Source organism: Epargyreus clarus, unplaced genomic scaffold, assembly GCF_041222505.1.
Source record: "Epargyreus clarus isolate Ecla_fem2 unplaced genomic scaffold, WU_Ecla_fem_2.2 ptg000015l, whole genome shotgun sequence".
In the NCBI taxonomy this organism is placed as follows: Eukaryota; Metazoa; Arthropoda; class Insecta; order Lepidoptera; family Hesperiidae; genus Epargyreus; species Epargyreus clarus.
The window spans coordinates 5,312,714-5,331,674 of NW_027332223.1; the positions used below are offsets into that span (position 1 = coordinate 5,312,714).

Below are 18,961 nucleotides of genomic sequence, written 5' to 3' on the forward strand. Positions count from 1 at the left end.
AATTTACAGACATTTACGAAATGCCTACGAGTTTCATTAGATACTTTATCTACATTCCATTTAAATTGTATCGTAGCTTTAAAATACTAGAAAAATAAGTACTAAAATTATGTTTAAATAGATACCAACGCGTATGCGTATAATCCGCGTTTCCACAAATTTTGGAGAATACATAAGTATACCTAAAAGAGGGAGTCCTAAACGGGGTTCTGTCAAAAATACCTGCAGTGAGTAATATGTTATTTTATTTCAGACAGAAAACGGAGTAACGATTTGTAATAAAGTTAGCGGCAATGCGGAGATACGAAGGCGTGGCAAAGTGGCACGTATAAAAAATGTAACATACGTTGCCCAGAATTACAATACACATTTGTATTTCTTTCTCCATCTACTTTCTATGTATTAGTAATATAATAATTCGAAGATTCATCAAGACAATCAAACAAATATTAAGTCACTTAAAGAAATAAAGTGCAATAATCACTATTGAAATATCACAAGCCAAATACATTTACATTGTGCAACAGATACGTGACCGTAGAATAATATTCAGTGTAGATGACACGACATTTACTATGTTACAGGCGACAAGATGTCTACACAACTGTTGTTATTTATAACTAAATGCTGTCCGAATTTAACATTCGGAAAGGGATGATCCAAATCGCAAATTTCATGCAATTTCAAACTTAGAAATTTTAATCAAATGATTAGACTGGCGAAGTGCATTGGCTTTTAAAAAAACTGAACAAATAAATATTCTCCAAATATAATAACATACGTATACAAGTATGGGTCCCGTATATATAAGTAATATGGCATTTTTATTTTATCAATAATACAACTATATGTTTTATTTTTATGTTTATCATTATATTTCAGTTATAATGTATGTAAGTAACGTATTATTACATTTTAAAGATTGCAATATGCTCGTGTACCTATAATTTGTAGCTTACATTTTTATAACATTACATAATTGAAGCTAAAAATGTTAAAGTGATAAAATTCTTGATTAAGTGCGATATGCTCGTAATGATCATTCTGGTAATACGCACGATAATGTGCTAAAATGATACGAGAAGACAAGGAAATGGATTGAGCTTTAGTTGCGAAATAACGTAACGGGGTCGGGCGGCGCGACGGCGGGGCGGGCGGCGGTCTAGAGCTTGCGTAGCTCTTCGATTTTTATCGAATTTTTCATACTGCAAAAATCTTTTCGCTATTCTCTCACGAAGAAGGTGATCGTACAAATCTTTGAAGAATAAGTACAATGACACCACGTCGACGATAAATCGTCGGCAAATAAATAGTAGTCGGTATTAAAATATAACTGAAACACTATTAAAAGTGTGATAATAAAATGAAAAATGTTTAATCATTACAAATTAACATTCTTGTTGTATTTAAAGTAATAAAATTATCTTCGACGAATAAGTTATTTACATGCAAAGATATTGGTTGTCACAACAATGAGATAAGAAATTAGACATTTTTAAAAGTGTCCTCGTTCGATAAGACTAATTTAATTGCCAATTATACCGACATTCCATATGTTTAAATAAAGCGAAAGTAGATAAATTACGTTGTGGTATACTGATATTTAGAACATTGTCGTTTCAAGAATAATGAAGTCTGTCACGTGGCATATAAATTTAAGTGGGCCGGCATAAGCAAGATATATTTTCGTGTTTACTAACAAACCTAAATAGCGATCTAAATCGAGATGATGCTCAATAGCCGCACTATTTCTAGGAAATAGCTTTCATCATGGCTACCGATATTTCCGACAGATCTATGAGTATATCGATATAAATAATGATTGGCAGCTCTAGAGCGTGTCCGACGGGCGGGCGGAGTGCGCACGCGCGAGGGCGGGCGGCGCCGTGACGTGTCGCGCTCGCTCAGCTGACGGCGGGGCCGCGTGACGCGACCACTCCACGCAGCCACGCCGCGCACGTCCCGCACGCTCGCTGCGACCATCTGCGGGTTATGCCGTGAAGTGTATCTAGAACTAGTGAAACAGTGTTTGTGATCCCGATGATGGTCAGACGGAGCGGCCGGTACACCGTCAACTGGAGAGGGTTCAAAGACGCTCTGGGCAATAAACCCCCGGACGACGGTGAGTCTTATTTACGACTTGTCGGCGTAACAAAGTTAACCTCAAAGTGCCGAACGGTAAATACATTTTATTGTTGCTAGATATCGGCATTTTCGTGATTCTACGAATGTTATTCAACATGTATCTATATTGTAACTCGCGAAATTATTGCCAGGCAACCGCGAGATATAAAACTATGATTCCGTTTACACAAACAATGTTTAGATATAACTTCATACATATTATTAATTACTTATCTAAACAAAAACGTGATCCAAAACGTGATAATACAAAAACAATGTTAACATTACGAAGATAACTTTTTTAGTTCAACTTGCGTACAACAACAATTGATAGACGAAACAAATTATACAAATTGCAAATGTTTACAACTGAGATAAAATGAGAGAATGTACAATTTTACATGTAGGTTAAAATTACTTTTGCGAATATCTTATTAACTGCATGATAACCTCTACATAATAATATTATCTTTTCCTAGAGATTCTACATCCAAAAGGGTTACAAAATACATATTTGTATATTTTATAAATTCACATTTCAATATATAGGTACTGGTACCCAACAAATATCGTATTAAAATTTGGTTTTGCATACTTAACGATGTTACAGAAGATAATTACTGTTTGATTTTTTCATTGAAAAGCGTATAATGTAAGCTTATTGTAATTTTAGCTTCAAGATCTTACGTGTTTTATATAAAATGTAAATATATGTCTCCCTATACAGTAATTTATTACGTACCTACATTTTAATTCAAATTAAGTACGTATATCATCTACCATCCAAGACATTATGAGTAAGCTTCCGGAAAATTCATCTTACATCAAAGAGAACGCTTAATTAACTCAAATGAGGGCATTTTGAAAAGGAACATACATAAGTTATTGAAATGAACACAACTAATTACCTAATAATAATATAGCGCTTTTTTACCAAACTTTTCAGGAATTTTAGCTCATTTCATGGCTGATTTATGAATGATGGTGCTATAATGTTGTAATAACTACTGTATTCAATGTGAAAAACATTTACCGCAGAACTAAAAAAAATGGCACGCGACTGTACTGAGTCTGAGTCATGCTTTACGAATTTAAAAAGATCTTTGTCGATCTACGGTATGCAGGAAAATGATTTATTTTATCTTATAACAAACCGACTAAGAGGCCTACTCTGCTGTTGAGTGACTATTTTCCATGGAATGTTCATTTTTTTATAATATAGGAGTAGCAGACGAGCATACAGTCTGATGGTAAGTGGCTACTGCCTCCCATGGACATCTGTACTCAACCCCAGATAGGGTAAATATTCCTACCTGAGGTCAGCCTCAGCCTCAGATACGCAACTACCCCTGAGGGCTAACCTGGAACGCCTTGGAAAACTATGTCTCCCTTACCAAATATTTCAAACCAGAACACAGCAGTGCTTACCACTGCTGTTATGAGATAGAAATAGGCGTGACGGTGGTGCCGTCGGAGTCGAACCACGAAGGGTTCTACCACCATCAAAACCTTGTTCACAATACCATATCCCGCAAATGTTCTGCGAAAAATGAATTTTACTACAACAGTTAGGCTATAAAGGCTGTGGCTATAGGCTATAATGTATTGATCCCCTTAAAGCTTTGATAAGAAAGGTAGAAAGGTACTCTACCCTTTGGCATTGTGTCGCAGACGGATTGCAATCGATATGTCCTTATTAAATAAACTCGAGTATGGTACTTGGACGGTTGTCAAATTTATGAAACTTCTGTTACACAAAGGGTGTTATTTTATTATCCTACATTGAAGCAAGAAAAAAATTTTAAACAAAAAAATACAACCGACTTCTATGTCACTACAAAGTAAAACATAATTGAAATAAATGTTGGTTTAGGACATATTTCTGAAGTCGGCGCTAAATATATTTCGTTGGATAACGATGTAAACAGCGTGTCTAATATGAAATTTATAAAAAAAAAAATTCACCCTTTTTAGTGATGACATACTAACATTTATATTAATACTATTTTGTCTCCAGAACGCACTCTGATCCTCGTCATATTTAAATGGGACCAACTTGTAGCAATTGAACACACACGAAATGAAAGGCATTAAAATAGGTTCATAAACGGCGAAGGCTGTTATATTTACATGGGTGGAGGAGTTCCCCTCATTTTCTCCAGAACCCATCGATGGATTCTAACCATATTTAAATGGGACCAACTTCCAGCTTGTCTCTATACAATAAAAAAAGAATTATTAAAATCGGTACACTAACGGCGGAGTAATTCGTGTACATACATAAAAAAATATACCGGCCGAATTGATAACCACCTCCTTTTTGAAGTCGGTTAAAAACGTAACCCACCAAATAGAAACTGACGTAAAATAGGGTATGAACCCTACCTACCTGAAGCTGTATGTACCTACACTATGCTGCCTGGAGGAAAACTTTTTACGCTCCACATAAATATAATCACCAAACTCTTCTGAGCAGCACGAATATTACCAATATAAAGGTATATTACCACCAGAGTTCCATTCTCTGCACTCCATGCTCTAGCGGCTTAAGGGTGGGGGCGGAAAGGGTGGGCCGCCCCGAGCCCCCGATCCTGGGGGCCACTAAAGACAGTTCCAAAAAAAAGGTCGTCAGAATCAAACAATCTATGAAATGTGTACCACTCAGCGAAAAAGGTCACCGAATCATTATATGACACATTTATCATTTTGTAAAATCAAATAAACTTTTTACACTTTTGGGAGCCTCCGACGACCTTAGTCCGCCACTAACTCAATTTACCTAGCCGTGGAAGTGGAACGTGACGTGAAGAAAATGTGTTTAATTCAGACATTACGACTGTCTTATTACAAGATTTAATTAAGGAGAGATCTCTACCACATTCTTTCTTATTTCATGTCTGCTACACGTTAAGCTGTCAGCCTTAATAAAGATAAGAGCAAAAGGCTTTATCTAAATTTAATTTCCACATTTATTTGACGAACAAAGTACTCTTATATTTTTTCCAAGAAAATACTCCTTTATTCTATCCCTGTTAGTACTATTAACTTAATCTACGCGTTATTTTTAAAGTAATTTTAAGAGTCATTGGTTTTCCCGCTCGTTAAGGGGTTAATTAGGCAAAAGCACCAAATATTTGTAGCGTTATGAACAAATAAGACATTACTGTTACATTTATTTCCCCTTTCAAACAACCATAAGTCATACCTCTAGATTGCTAAACATTATAATATGTAACCAGCTTCGACCCTCGCATATGTCTTAATAAGAAAGCTACATTTAAGAAAACCTTCCATGTAATGACTATCACTTCAGTAAAGAGGTACTTATCATTAGGCTGACACAGCAGTCTATCTTGCAGGAGAGCTACTTCAGCAAACAGACGCTACGGAAATAGATATTATGTTACGTCATGTTTCTTCTCCTTGTTTTTATATTGCCTACTTTTTTCTTATTCTTATTTTTCTTATTTGTTAATATTTAAGTGTTTAAGGGCAACAGTACTATAAAAGCAGTAAACCTAGTATAGTCCGCGTAAAACTGCTAGTCCGCTCTGAATATAGAATTGAATCGCGTCACCATAGCAAATTGTATGACTACACCTGCTCGCAACAACTTCATAGCGGACTAGCAGTTTGGCGCGGACTATAATAGTTAGTTAAATAATAGGTGCATAAATTAGCATGTTTTCATATTATTAAACAAGAATAATGGAAAACTGTTATCAAATTATTTCATTGTCATCGGTCCTTGATACGTGTGCAAAGTTTAAAATTTTTTAGGCTTCTAGAAACGGGTGAAAATTGAGCTCAAAGGTTCCGTTACATACCTACATACATACATCGATACAGCCCAAGCGTATCGATAGATCGATAAGCGATCGATAGCCAATAGGAGCGTGTTAAAAATTGAAGCTTAGGTAGGAAAAATAATGTTTTTTGTAGAGTATTGATAATACGAGAAAAGTTATAATATAGTGTACGATTAGAACCCCAAACCCTATTATAATACAAGTTTATTTATATCCCAGTTAATTGTAGTAACTTGTTCGACATTATTTGTATTTATTTGTGCATCTATTTTTTTAACTTTTGATCACAAGTTGTTGCTGACCTTGCGAATAAGATGCTTTATCACACCGTTCAAACCAGTATCCATATACACTAGTAGGTACTTTCGTTTCATCATTTCGTTGAAGCATTTATGCCACCGAAGTCCAAACGCAAAAAAAAATACTGTTTACGTATACAAAATAATGAATTTTGTACATTAATTTCGTTCACTGGTTTCTCTACTAGCGGTTATGGTTACCTCAACTTTTATGATTGGTGAGTTACCTTATACCAAAGATATACAATATAAAACAACGAACTATTTTTCTATTTAAAAAAGTAAAGTAAAAGTTTACTTGTACTTGTAAGGAAGTATTGTTTGTTACACGTACCCTAGAATTAATTAATTTTTGTCTTTCTTTTAAGCAGAAAAACAAGAACCAAAACCTGAAGAAGATTTATCCAACCACGAAGTAATTTTTTTAAAGAGCATTGTGGAAAGTCCTGATTTTGGAAGGAAATATGAGGTAACATTACATATAATTTTTGTTATAATATCTGGATGAATTTATTAAAAATTGACCCATCCAGAAATAAATTAACATACTGTTATAACATAGTTTTAATTTTAAAACGCAGTTCAATTAAACTTATCAACATAAACCTAGTATCTAAGAGTCTGTGCAATATTTTTTTATCTGTCCGCATTTCCAAGCGATGTGACTTGACAGATACAAGCTTTGTAAATAACAGTAATAACACCGTGCACGTACACTGTGTCCGGCAACGCACAAAAATCTATACAATTATAAACCTTATTGAAATAACTTTAAGTAAAAAAATACTTTATTGACTTGTACAAAATAGTTTAGTGGTTAACGATAGCAGGAATTCGCCCGTCCAATGTGAAATCAAAACGGTGGGTGTGTCAGAAGTCAGAATTCTTATTGTTTTACGAAAGTTTTTGAAATTATCCGAAAAATATACAATATAATCCGGCTAAAAGTTGTCCGTAAACCATCCGAGGACACAGTAGCGCAGAGTTTTGGCATGTAAGAACAATTTTATGTGGTTTTTCATTCAACAATATTGTATAACTACTGCCACGCCTTAGCATCGGGAGTAATATTTGTAATAACTCCGTATACGTTTGATTATTCTGGTTTATATTACCCTGAGTGTTTGTGTTTCAGTCTATCGAGTCTGAAGAAGATCTGATCGTAAAGCCAGTCTCCCTGGACAACGTAAACATAATCCGGTCGTTAAGCGAATACAGGGGCAATAACATACGAACTATTGAACAAGCAGAACTCGCTATATTACTATCGCGAGTACATTTTAGAGTGAGTACCTGACCATTATGCAATTTATTGTAAACACATTAACTGACTGACGTTTGATGTATACATTTTAAAATTATTTTCTATTTACAATTAAGATCTAATGGGTTCTACTAATCTATGATGGGTTCTAACACCTTCTTAATACTTCACAGTGGGTAAACGTTTTTTTTAAAGTGGTCCCTTAGTGGATAGTAATTAAAATATAATTTCTATAACTAAAATGATATGTTGTGTTTGAATATGTATAGAGCTAATATTCATATAGGAATGTGTAACAGCTTCATAGAATTTCTACTGCAGATATACCAATATGTGTAACAGAGAGCCTAATTTCTAATTTGTAGTTCTTATAATTATGAAGAAATATTATGCATGATGGAGTTTCTTTTTATTATACTAGTTAAAACTCTAGTGTTACATACGAAAAAATCAAACAATGTCATAATGGGTGAATTCAGTATCAGTAATAATTCTTTTGTATGCAATCATAGGAGAATAGCAGGCAGCTAAGAAAGCTCCCCTATATTTGCTATAGTTATAGATTTCCACATACTTCCTTTATCTGAAAAATATACTGAAATAACAGTGTACTTTGTCCATCACATTAACATCGGACAACAGGAAATTCTGTTTGACCATATTTTATATGTAACTGTTATCAACACCCACACAACATACTATCTTTATAAAAAAATACATTTAATAATTTACTATAATTTTTATTTTTGTATTGTATGTGATAAAATTTGCAGTGTTGCAAATTACAGTCACGTCGTGTTGCTTTGTCAGATAAAGTCCCAGGAAACAATGACTCATTTGTAAATTAATTAATTGCTGTATCAAAATTAATTTATTGTTCTCAATCTGAATGAATTGCCCCTGAGATACAATGAGTCATGTACAAAGTTCAATTGAGTCCCTGAAAAGATATATTCATACATATTATTACGTAATAATAAGTATTTACGGTTTTAAATCTTATCTTATAGCAAAAGTGCTGTAATATTCATTTGTATGCAATTTTATAGATTTTTTTATATCCCGCATTGAGTGTAGATGTAGATCAAATGTATGGAACAAACTCCAGAAACATTTTATAAAGTTTTACGTCATTTCTTACTATATTTTTATAATATACCTAGATATTCCGTGGTAATCAATATTAAATTTGTTCTTTGTGTAGCGAAAATCCAATAATTATGAGATATTCTTTGTGTGATAATAATTCAATTCAAAACATATATAATTTATATCTTTACCACTACAATTATTCATCTATATTTGAATGAAATGTTACCTTTACAGGCTCTTATAGATGCTCATGATCAAATTGGTGCAATTTGGTTAGATCGTGGTTCGGGGATAGATGAGAAGACAGTCAAGGAAGAGAGTACAGACTTAGCTGCAGGCTTGGACGACAGCCCTGAGCAAAACGGAGATATGCCTGTGGAAACTATTAAAGTTGTTGGCCTTAGGAAAGTGCCTGGACAACCATTAGGATTAACTGTAAGTACGGATTATTTGTGTTTATATTCATGAAACAAGCCTCACCACAGTAACTGTTAATTGATAAGAAAAAATGCTAGTATAAAAGAATATTTAAAATCTCCAACTCTACAAAAATAAATTAAGTTATAATAAAACAATATGTAATTTGTTAACTGATTAGTGCAAATAATATAAAGCACAGGTAAAATGTAACAATACTTTATAATAATTTATGTTAAATCCCATTGAGCTGTTTAGCTTACAGAAAATACTAAGAATTACCTAAATGTTTATCTCAGACTGTTTTAATCGGTTGTCCTCATTTTTAAAATTTCTCAATTGGTACGAAACGTATTGTTACGGACCTATATAACATACAGCTAGAAAGAGTTACAATTGTATTATTAAAATAGAAATGAGATTTATATGGTTGACAATAGACCCATTCCCTTTGTAGTGGTAAAATGTGAAAATAGTCATTGACAATGGTTTTATTTTCCTCTGACCTTTGAAGCACTGAAATAGAAACTAGGGCAACAACAAAATAAAAATAAACCGCTATGAGAAAGAACAAAACAATGTCTGAAGTATTTCTTAAGGAAATTGGTGGACATATTTATACAGATATATGTTTATTACGATTACATAATTATATAAAGACTACTGAGAGGGAGGCTTAGCACGAGCAGAAGAACTAATCAGACTTGCAAACATGAGCCTAAATTAGAATACATTGGTTAACGTGAACCATTTAGTGTTATAATTATACATAGGCTCCCTATAGCTCTCCCTCACTCCCTACATAGGCGAAAACTTTTTTCCAATGGGAGTTTTTTTGCCGACCTATAGAATCGCAGTCACGTTACTACGGTGCTTTGTTGGACCATTCCTTAACAAAGCTGTATCAATGCCCATGTAATCATACATACATTTCTTACAGGTAACAACTGATGAACATGGTCAATTGATAGTAGCTAGGATATTAGCAGGCAGTGCAGCCGCCAAGCAGGCCCTGCTCTCAGTAGGTGACGTGTTATTAGAAGTAGATGGGGTCCAAATTGACTCGGAGGACCAATTAAAGGAGGCTGTCTCTAAGCCGAATGACCGAGTCACACTCAAAGTTGGACCCAATAAGAAAGACAAAAGCTCGCATGCAACAAATAAGCTTAGTGTAAGTGATTTGAAATCAAAAAGAAAATATTTTAATTAGTTCATTGTATTAAGTGTTACTTTGAGGAAATCCCTACTTAATATTTTAATTAGCTATTTTTCAATTCTGTTGAAGATTTATATTTATGTTATTATTAATTGTTTTCTTAGTGAATTTTGGCCATCATTGAATATGTTTTTTCTCCTTACAGTGTTATATGAGAGCTCTGTTTGACTATAACCCTAGTGAAGACACATTATTACCATGTAAGGAAATAGGATTAGAATTCAAAAGAGGAGACATTTTACAAGTAAGTATTATATTTACTTATAAGTTCAACCAATATAATAAATCCTTTGTTAGAAATTGTTGTGATTTTCCATATGATTGTCAGCCCTTTCTTTTTTCGTTACCAAGAGTAGGAAATATCCTATTATATAAACAGTATAATTTATAAAGTACACTTCCTTACTTTTCTTTCTACATATCCTTAGTATATTAAATAATCTTTATTTAAGGATGGTAAAAAATGCCTGTGGACAACAATGATCGTTTAACTTCAACCACATTTGCGCATTTTGAGCACACAAATTAATCCTTTTGTTATTCCCATAACTTAATGCTTATGTAATATTTTTTAGGTATCAGATAGAAAGGACCCTAATTGGTGGCAAGCTAGTCATGTGGAAAATTCAGAAGTTGTTGGCTTGATTCCTTCACCAGAGTTAGAAGAAAGACGCAAAGCATATGTGCCACCCGAAGCGGATTTCGTACATAAGATTAGCATTTGCGGAGCAAGGGTAAGTTAAAACTACGGGTTATTTTGCTACGAGTAAACGAAATCTAGACATATATGCATATAATATTGACAGCTTCACTGTATTTTCAAAATTCAAAGTTTCGTATATCAAATTTTATTGGTGACCAAGAACCCTGTTTTAATTCAATTGTCTTCAGGCTTTTATTTATTTATGCACACAAAGTATAATACAAAAGAGAGCTTATGCTCAATATATTTCGTTGGATAACGATGTAAATAGCGTGTCTAATATGAGCGCCGACTTCAGAAATATGTACTAAACCAACATTTATTTCAATTATATTTTACTTTGTAGTGACATAGAAGTCGGTTGTATTTTTTGTAAAAAAAAAATGTATCACCCTTTTTAGTGATAACATAATAACATTTATATTAATACAATATAAATTTGTATAAAAGTGATCATGAATTAAGGTAAGGTCTGAATTTACATTGATTGGAACCGCCCGCTCGCAGGGCGCTCCCGCGCCCTGCTCGCTTAGTTTTATATTATCTTATATATTCCAACCTAACCTAACTAAATAGTCAATGATGGACTGGCTTTGCAATTTCATTAGAACCTACACCAAATATCTTCAAACACAACTAAATTATTCCCATCGGTTGAGGAGTTACATATTTTGTCTCCGAGCCACATTATCAGACCCTTAAATAGTCAATGATGAACTGGCTTTGCAATTTCATTGGAACCTACACCAAATATCTTCAAACACTACTCAATTATTCCCATCGGTTGAGGAGTTACATATTTTGTCTCCGAGCCACATTATCAGACCCTTAAATAGTCAATGATGAACTGGCTTTGCAATTTCATTGGAACCTACACCAAATATCTTCAAACACAACTCAATTATTCCCATCGGTTGAGGAGTTACATATTTTGTCTCCGAGCCACATTATCAGACCCTTAAATAGTCAATGATGAACTGGCTTTGCAATTTCATTGGAACCTACACCAAATATCTTCAAACACAACTCAATTATTCCCATCGGTTGAGGAGTTACATATTTTGACTCCAAACCACATTATCAGACCCTTAAATAGTCAATGATAAACTGGTTTTGCAATTTCATTACAACCTACACCAAATATCTTCAAACAAAACTCAATTATACTCATCGGTTGAGGAGTTACATATTTTGTCTCCACACACGAAATTAAAGGCATTAAAATAGGTTCATAAACGGCGAAGTTATGGCTGTTATATTTACATGGGTGGAGGAGTTCCCCTCTTTTTCTCCAGAACCAATCGATGGATCCTAACCATATTTAAATGGGACCAACTTCCAGCTCGTCTCTACACAATAAAAAAAGAATTATTAAAATCGGTCCACTAACGGCGGAGTAATTGGTGTACATACATAAAAAAAAAAAAAAAAAAGATACCGGCCGAATTGATAACCACCTCCTTTTTGAAGTCGGTTAAAAATAACTTATTAATAAGCCGTTTGTGGCTTCATTCAATTTCAAGGCGGCGTAGTATCTTTACTAACGTATGCTCACAGATATCAAAGAAGAAGAAGAAGTTCGTGTACGAGTCGCGGTCGAGCGTGCAGCTGGAGGGCGCGGAGCTGGCGCTGTACGAGGAGGTGGCGCGCACGCCGCCCTTCTTGCGCCGCACGCTCGCGCTCGTCGGCACGCGCGGCGTCGGCCGTCGCACGCTCAAGAACCGCCTCATACAGGACCACCCGGAGCGCTTCGGCGCCGTCGTGCCGCGTTAGTACTGCTCTGTTATATACTAATATCGCTGCTTCAATTCAAAAGTACCATAAATAAAAAAATATCAAAAATGTTTTTATCGCAAAAATGCAATCGTAAGCCTTTATATTTTTATATTTGAAAAAGACTCCCATTGATTTTGCATTCTGAGATACAAAACCCACACAATCGTTACTTTTGCTTATCGACAAACGAGCTGAAAACTAATATGTGTGATACATAAATTCTATTAAGGCAAAAAGTACATTTTTTTAAGTGTTATTTTGGTGTGTTGTAGTTTTGAATTGAAGCAGGGATATGTTAATGTTAATGAGGATTTTATCCAAAATTTTAGCATTTCTATGTACCTGTCGCTAGTTTTCTGTATGGGGGGAGAAATTTTGGATTAAATTCTCTATTTGAAAAAATGCTAATTTATAAATAAATTATATTACATGGATACAGAGTGAATTAAAAAAAATCTACTGAACATGTACGACTAAATTGCAATATAAAAGGTTTGAAAAAGACAGATTTTGATAAAAAAAAAGTAAAATTGTAAAAAATGCTTTTTCCTTCAGAAATCAAACAAGTTCATTTTTGGAAGAACATCGACAAAACAGAAACAATTTTAATAACAAACTAAAAAAAGGTTATTAATGCCCAAAAACCTCTAAACATAGCTAGACTTATTTGTCAATCATTCTAAATATAGTAAGATCAGATCTAAAATTAATAGTACTTAAATGTTTCAACAGATACGTCCCGCCCCCCGCGGCCGCTGGAGGAGAACGGCTCGTCGTACTGGTTCGTGTCGCGCGAGGAGATGGAGCGCGACGCGCTGGCCGGCCGCTTCCTCGAGCACGGCGAGCACAACGGACACCTGTACGGCACGCACCTCGACTCCATCCGCGCCGTCATCAAGGAAGGTACGGCGTACAGATGCCTTAATTCGGTATAAAATCCGTAGTGCCTGCCATACTCAGTACGATGCACAGGAGCGGTCTAACTGTCTGTGCTGCGCAGGTACACCGTAGGGTTGTTGCGAATATCAGCATCAGCATCAGCATCAGCTGATTATCAGCTTTCTTTTACATATCAGCATCAGCATCCGCATCCGCAACAAAAGATGCTGATATTTAATGCTGATATTGAAATTGTAACGTGTTCGTTGAAGGCGGGACCGAGCTTAAATCACGTGGAGTTTTAGCCAATTACAGAAGTTTATAAACACAAATTGTCATCAAACAATCATTAGATTGTATTGACAACGTAATTTGGTCAGACATCAATAACTTTCGATCATAGTTCAATCAATCAATAATAGAATTATGTACTCAATTCATATTGCCACATCCAGTGAAAAGTGCAATATGACCAAATATTTCGTTATTGAACAAAGATACGACACAGTGTAGTTTTTGTAAAAAAAAAATAAGAAATAAATGCCGACTTCTGTGTCACTGCAGAGTGGAGGGTAGCTGAAGTGGGCGTTGGTTTGGTACATGGTTATGAAGTTGGTGCTAAATATATTTCGTTGGATAACGGCGTAAACAGCGTGTTCAATATGAGCGCCGGCTTCGGAGATATGTGCTGAGCCAAAATTTTGTTTCAGTTGATTTTTGCTTTGTAGTGACATGGAAGTCGATTGTATTTTTTAATTAATTTTTTTTTTTCACCTTTTTTAGTGATGACATACTAAAAATCTTACAAATGCACTAGTCGCCCTTACGATTTTTGAAAGTTCCCCTCGATTTCTCTGGTGATCAGACCCTTATAATGGAACTACTTTGGAAATATCTTTTTTTCCAACAAAATAAAAATCATCCAGTTCGGTTCATAAACGACGAAGTTATCCGAACAAACATAAGAAAGACAAAGACACAAAATGAGGAGGTTTCTCAATTCTACCATAGAATTGAGAAACCTCCTCATTTTGTGAAGTTGGTTAAAAAGACTATTCTCGTAAGGGACGTACAAATACCTCAGTATAAAATATATGTATATTTAGTATTTTTAAATATCAGCATCAGCATCAGCATCAGCTGATATTAATCTGAAAAAATCAGCATCAGCATCAGCATCAGCTGATCTAGTAAAAACCTGCATCAGCAACAACCCTGGTACACCGGACTATGTGTGGAAGTAGACCTGTACAGATTTTTGAACCTGTGCAGACCGGCGCAAATTTACGAATTTATTTCAAATCGTGACTACTTAATTCGTTTAATCAGTGACTTCGGTAATAGTTATTGCGCATGGCGACGCGTCGCCACACCGTACACACTACTGCATATAGACTGTATATATATACCATCGTATAGCGTACATGCGTCACCACGCCAGAAATCGGTTTTACGTGCGGCTATAGATGTTTCACATCAATAAATTCTTTCGTATCATCTACGGTGCGTTATCATCTTCAATCGATGTCATCGCAAACAGAACTGAACACCATACGGTACACCGGAACGTTCCCCATGCTACACGCTACAGACATGCGGTTGGCCTGTACAGGGAACCTGCGCAGGTAAACTGTCAGTTAGATCATAGCTACTGGATGCTCACATACCAATTAATCGATCGTCGATCGATGCTCTTAAATTGTAGTTAAAAAGGCCCGCACAAAAAGAAGCAGTAACTTCTTGGTTACTGTAGATACCATCAATATATTACCATCTCCACAAACTTACTTCTAATATTGCCAGAGGAAATATTTAATATAAGGATACCATGAATATTATTTTTCTTCCAGGGAAAATGTGCATTTTGGACTGCGCGCCGCAATCGTTGAAACTGCTGCACAACAGCAGCGAGTTCCTCCCGTACGTCATCATGATCGGCGCGCCCGGCATCGAGCAGCTGAGGAACCTCACATACGCTTCCAATAGAAACTTAACGGTATCGTATAAGTGTTTTCGTGTTTTTATTGAAATTATAATCCAGTTTATTGTTATGTAAGTAGTATTCGTCTATAATGCTATGTTATTTTCAAGTATTGGCTATAAATGTCTCGTGATTCGTTCTATTTATCTATGAAGGATGACTAAATTGGATTCATTTTAAATTTTAAATATCTTGGCTACCATATTTTTTTTTTTTTTGCTGACAAAATTAAAATACAATAATATGTTTCCGCTAACAATGGATTCGTTATCACTACTTCTTGCATCTTATCTTGCAAATATGGAAACTAAGTGGTAACTTTATGTTTTATATTGGAAATTTAACACTTCAGTTGATGATGTCGAAATCCAATTCAGTGCTGGATGGAAGTTCTAGACTATCTTTATCTGGACTAGATTTATATGTAGTGTTCGTTAGAAGTATGTGACTGCATGTCATGTTTGATTATTATGTAGATATCATGTAAACTATTTATACTACCTTAGGTCCATTTATTATTTCTACATTTATAACCAATTTTTTTGAGATTTTTGATTTTTGAGTAAGATGGCATGTTGTCTTATTTGAAAAAAAAAATTTTTGCATTGTTTTATTTTTTATTTATAATATACAATTTAGCCTTTAGACTGAGTTATGCTTCAACTATCTGTATCCTATCATGTCTCTTCGAGTTCTTGCATTAAAAAATTTCGTATACATAATTAATAAATTCATAACTTCAAAGTAACTTGAAAGTAAAGCCGCGTGCAAAGAGATTTAGATTCTATTCTAAAGTGGTGTTTTAGACAACAACTTTAACTTACGACTTGATAAATTAAACAACTACATTTGGGCAGTAATCATTATTATAGAAAGGCAGTACTATAGAAAGGCTTATAACGTTTGCTACTTGATCATATCCCGTACCCAAAGTGACATGAATAGCTGATGTATACGATACAGATAGTTGTATGGTAATGTCGCATGTTGTGTGCGTAGTTCGACCGGCAGAGCTCCATCCGCTACAGCTCGAGGCGCGCGCGCACTCTCGAATCGCTCGCGTCTCTCTACGAGGTAAGATGTTATGCTTTTTTATATTTTGTTGTTGTTTTTATTTATAGAGCTGCTTGATTATATGAATTTTTAAAATATTTTTTGTTCTACTGAATTTTATAAATGTGTATTTTATATGGTTTTGTGTAACACGAATGTTTAGAGTATAGTTCTTCACTAGGATTTCTGAATTCAGAATTGTTTGTAGAGGTGTTTGAATAACACCCTATGACAAAATGACAATCGTAATTCATCTATGGCCGGGAAACGATCCCAGAACTCTTGGTGTGTCAGACATAGAATAATGAGGCGTCAAAAATATTTTACCATATCATGTACATAACTTACATTATTACACACAAAAATAACATTAGTTGTTTAGTGGCCACGCAGTCGTCTAAAAGATTTGTAATACACATGCACATCCACATCCACAATACATTATAAAAATACTCGAAATATTTCGATATAACCACATTAATGACACCGGTTGCGTCAGGAGGAGGACATGAAGCAGACGCTGGAGGAGAGCGCGCGCATCCAGCGGCAGTACGAGAAGTACATCGACCTGGTGCTGGTGAACAGCAACGCCGACGCCACGCACGCGCGCGTGCTGGACGCGCTGCACGCGCTCGCCACCGACCACCAGTGGGTGCCCGTCAGCTGGATCTACTAGCTAGGACCGGAGTCAAGCCCGCTCCACATTCTCGCGAGGAGCTTGCGAATGCGAGAAAAACCCGATTCGTATTGGCTCCACATTCTCGTTTCTCGTGCTTTTCTCGCATTCTCGCGTGAATGTGGAGCGGGCTTAAGAGTTTCTGTGGACGATCACGGTGATGATGTAAAATGACGTCATGTGGTGTCTGAGTACCGTTCTGCTCACAATCCCTTCGGCGGCATTGTTTGGGTGTTGCCAGATTTCAGATATCATCACAATTTTTAATTCAAAGTTACATTAGTGTAATGCTGATTGCATCACCCAATAATACTCAGTAAGATAAATTGTATTGTATCGTGAACGCGGTGCACGTCACCAGTGGGTGCCCGTCAGCTGGATCTACTAGCTGTGGAGTAGGAGCTTCTAGGGACGATCACGGTGATAGTATAACATGACGTCATATGAGGTGTCTGAGTACCGTTCTGTTCTATCTCTATAAATCTGGTTAAGAACTGCTACATTTCAAATATCATCACAATTTTTAATTGAAGTTTAAATTTGTAGTGTAATGCTAATTGCATTACCCAATAATACTCAGCAAGATAAATTGTATTGTATCTTCCGTTAAATGATTACAAGAAGTCCAACTGGAACTGGTAACATCTAATTGACGATTTTTGATACGCTCTGAATGTCTCTGATATGTCGCTTTTTTCATAAATTTACAATCATATAAACTGACCACAATAAACAATACTTATAGATTTTATACAAAAATAATACAAGGCTTCAGCAAAGTGCAAAAGGAAGGTTTATCGTAACAGAAGCTAGCAACTTCGTAAGTATAGATATCATTTTGTATTAAATCTTCCCTTCAACTTCTACACCACATTAAACATCACTTAGATTCGTCCTCAGAAAAAACGAATTATTATTACTTATTATTTAGTAAGAAGCTACAGTCTTCCTGCATTCAAATGGCACTTATAATATTATAATCGTATTTTTTAAATTTATATGTAAGTATCTGCAGCAGAAAGTCTAAACTTAATCGTAGAGTGGTCCCAAGAGTTTGCAATTAATATTATTTCCAAATACACATATGAATATGTACAATAATAGTATAATATATTACTTAGCTCATTATAATTTAGCATTTGAGCGCTACTTTCACTTGGGACTGAATTTTCGCGATCTCATTTTATCTATGTAACAACGATCTGCTGTTCAATCGTTTGTAATGTCTCTTATTAATCTTAAATAGCTACTTATCACAAATTTATTTAGAAATAATGTTTATATTGTATAAGGATCTTTTACTTGACGTTGCATGAAATCTGTTTGATCAGCATGGTAAAAATGAAGCACAGATAAATAATGATGCCCTTGTGTGACATGAGTTAAATGTATGATTAATGATATGTATGTTATCTCCTTCAATTGAAATTGACAAAACCTTTTCTCTCTTTTATGCACTCACTATATCTCATTAAAAATATATACTTTGGATGAGGTTAAAATTATTTTCTTTTTACTCAAATTATACACGAAATATTGCATCTATTATAATATAATCTCATATATGTACTTATATACTTTTCACTGTTTTATCTATATTAGTTTATTTTCTCTAATAAATATACAATGCTTAATCCTCTTGAGCCGAAAGGCATGAAATTTAATATGTGCA

General features: G+C 34.9%; 1 protein-coding gene across 1 annotated transcript; it reads left to right on the forward strand.

The window, feature by feature from the left end:
- The first annotated feature begins 1,979 nt into the window (after nt 1–1,979).
- On the forward strand, nt 1,980–17,938 carry vari (MAGUK p55 subfamily member vari). The gene is made up of 12 exons (XM_073080233.1): nt 1,980–2,122; nt 6,604–6,701; nt 7,368–7,517; nt 8,823–9,023; nt 9,946–10,176; nt 10,367–10,465; nt 10,797–10,955; nt 12,482–12,692; nt 13,433–13,603; nt 15,430–15,575; nt 16,560–16,634; nt 17,113–17,938. The coding sequence occupies exons 1-12, from the start codon at nt 2,041–2,043 to the stop codon at nt 17,287–17,289; spliced, it is 1,800 nt and encodes a 599-aa protein (XP_072936334.1). The 5' UTR covers nt 1,980–2,040; the 3' UTR covers nt 17,290–17,938.
- Nucleotides 17,939–18,961: the final 1,023 nt, after the last annotated feature.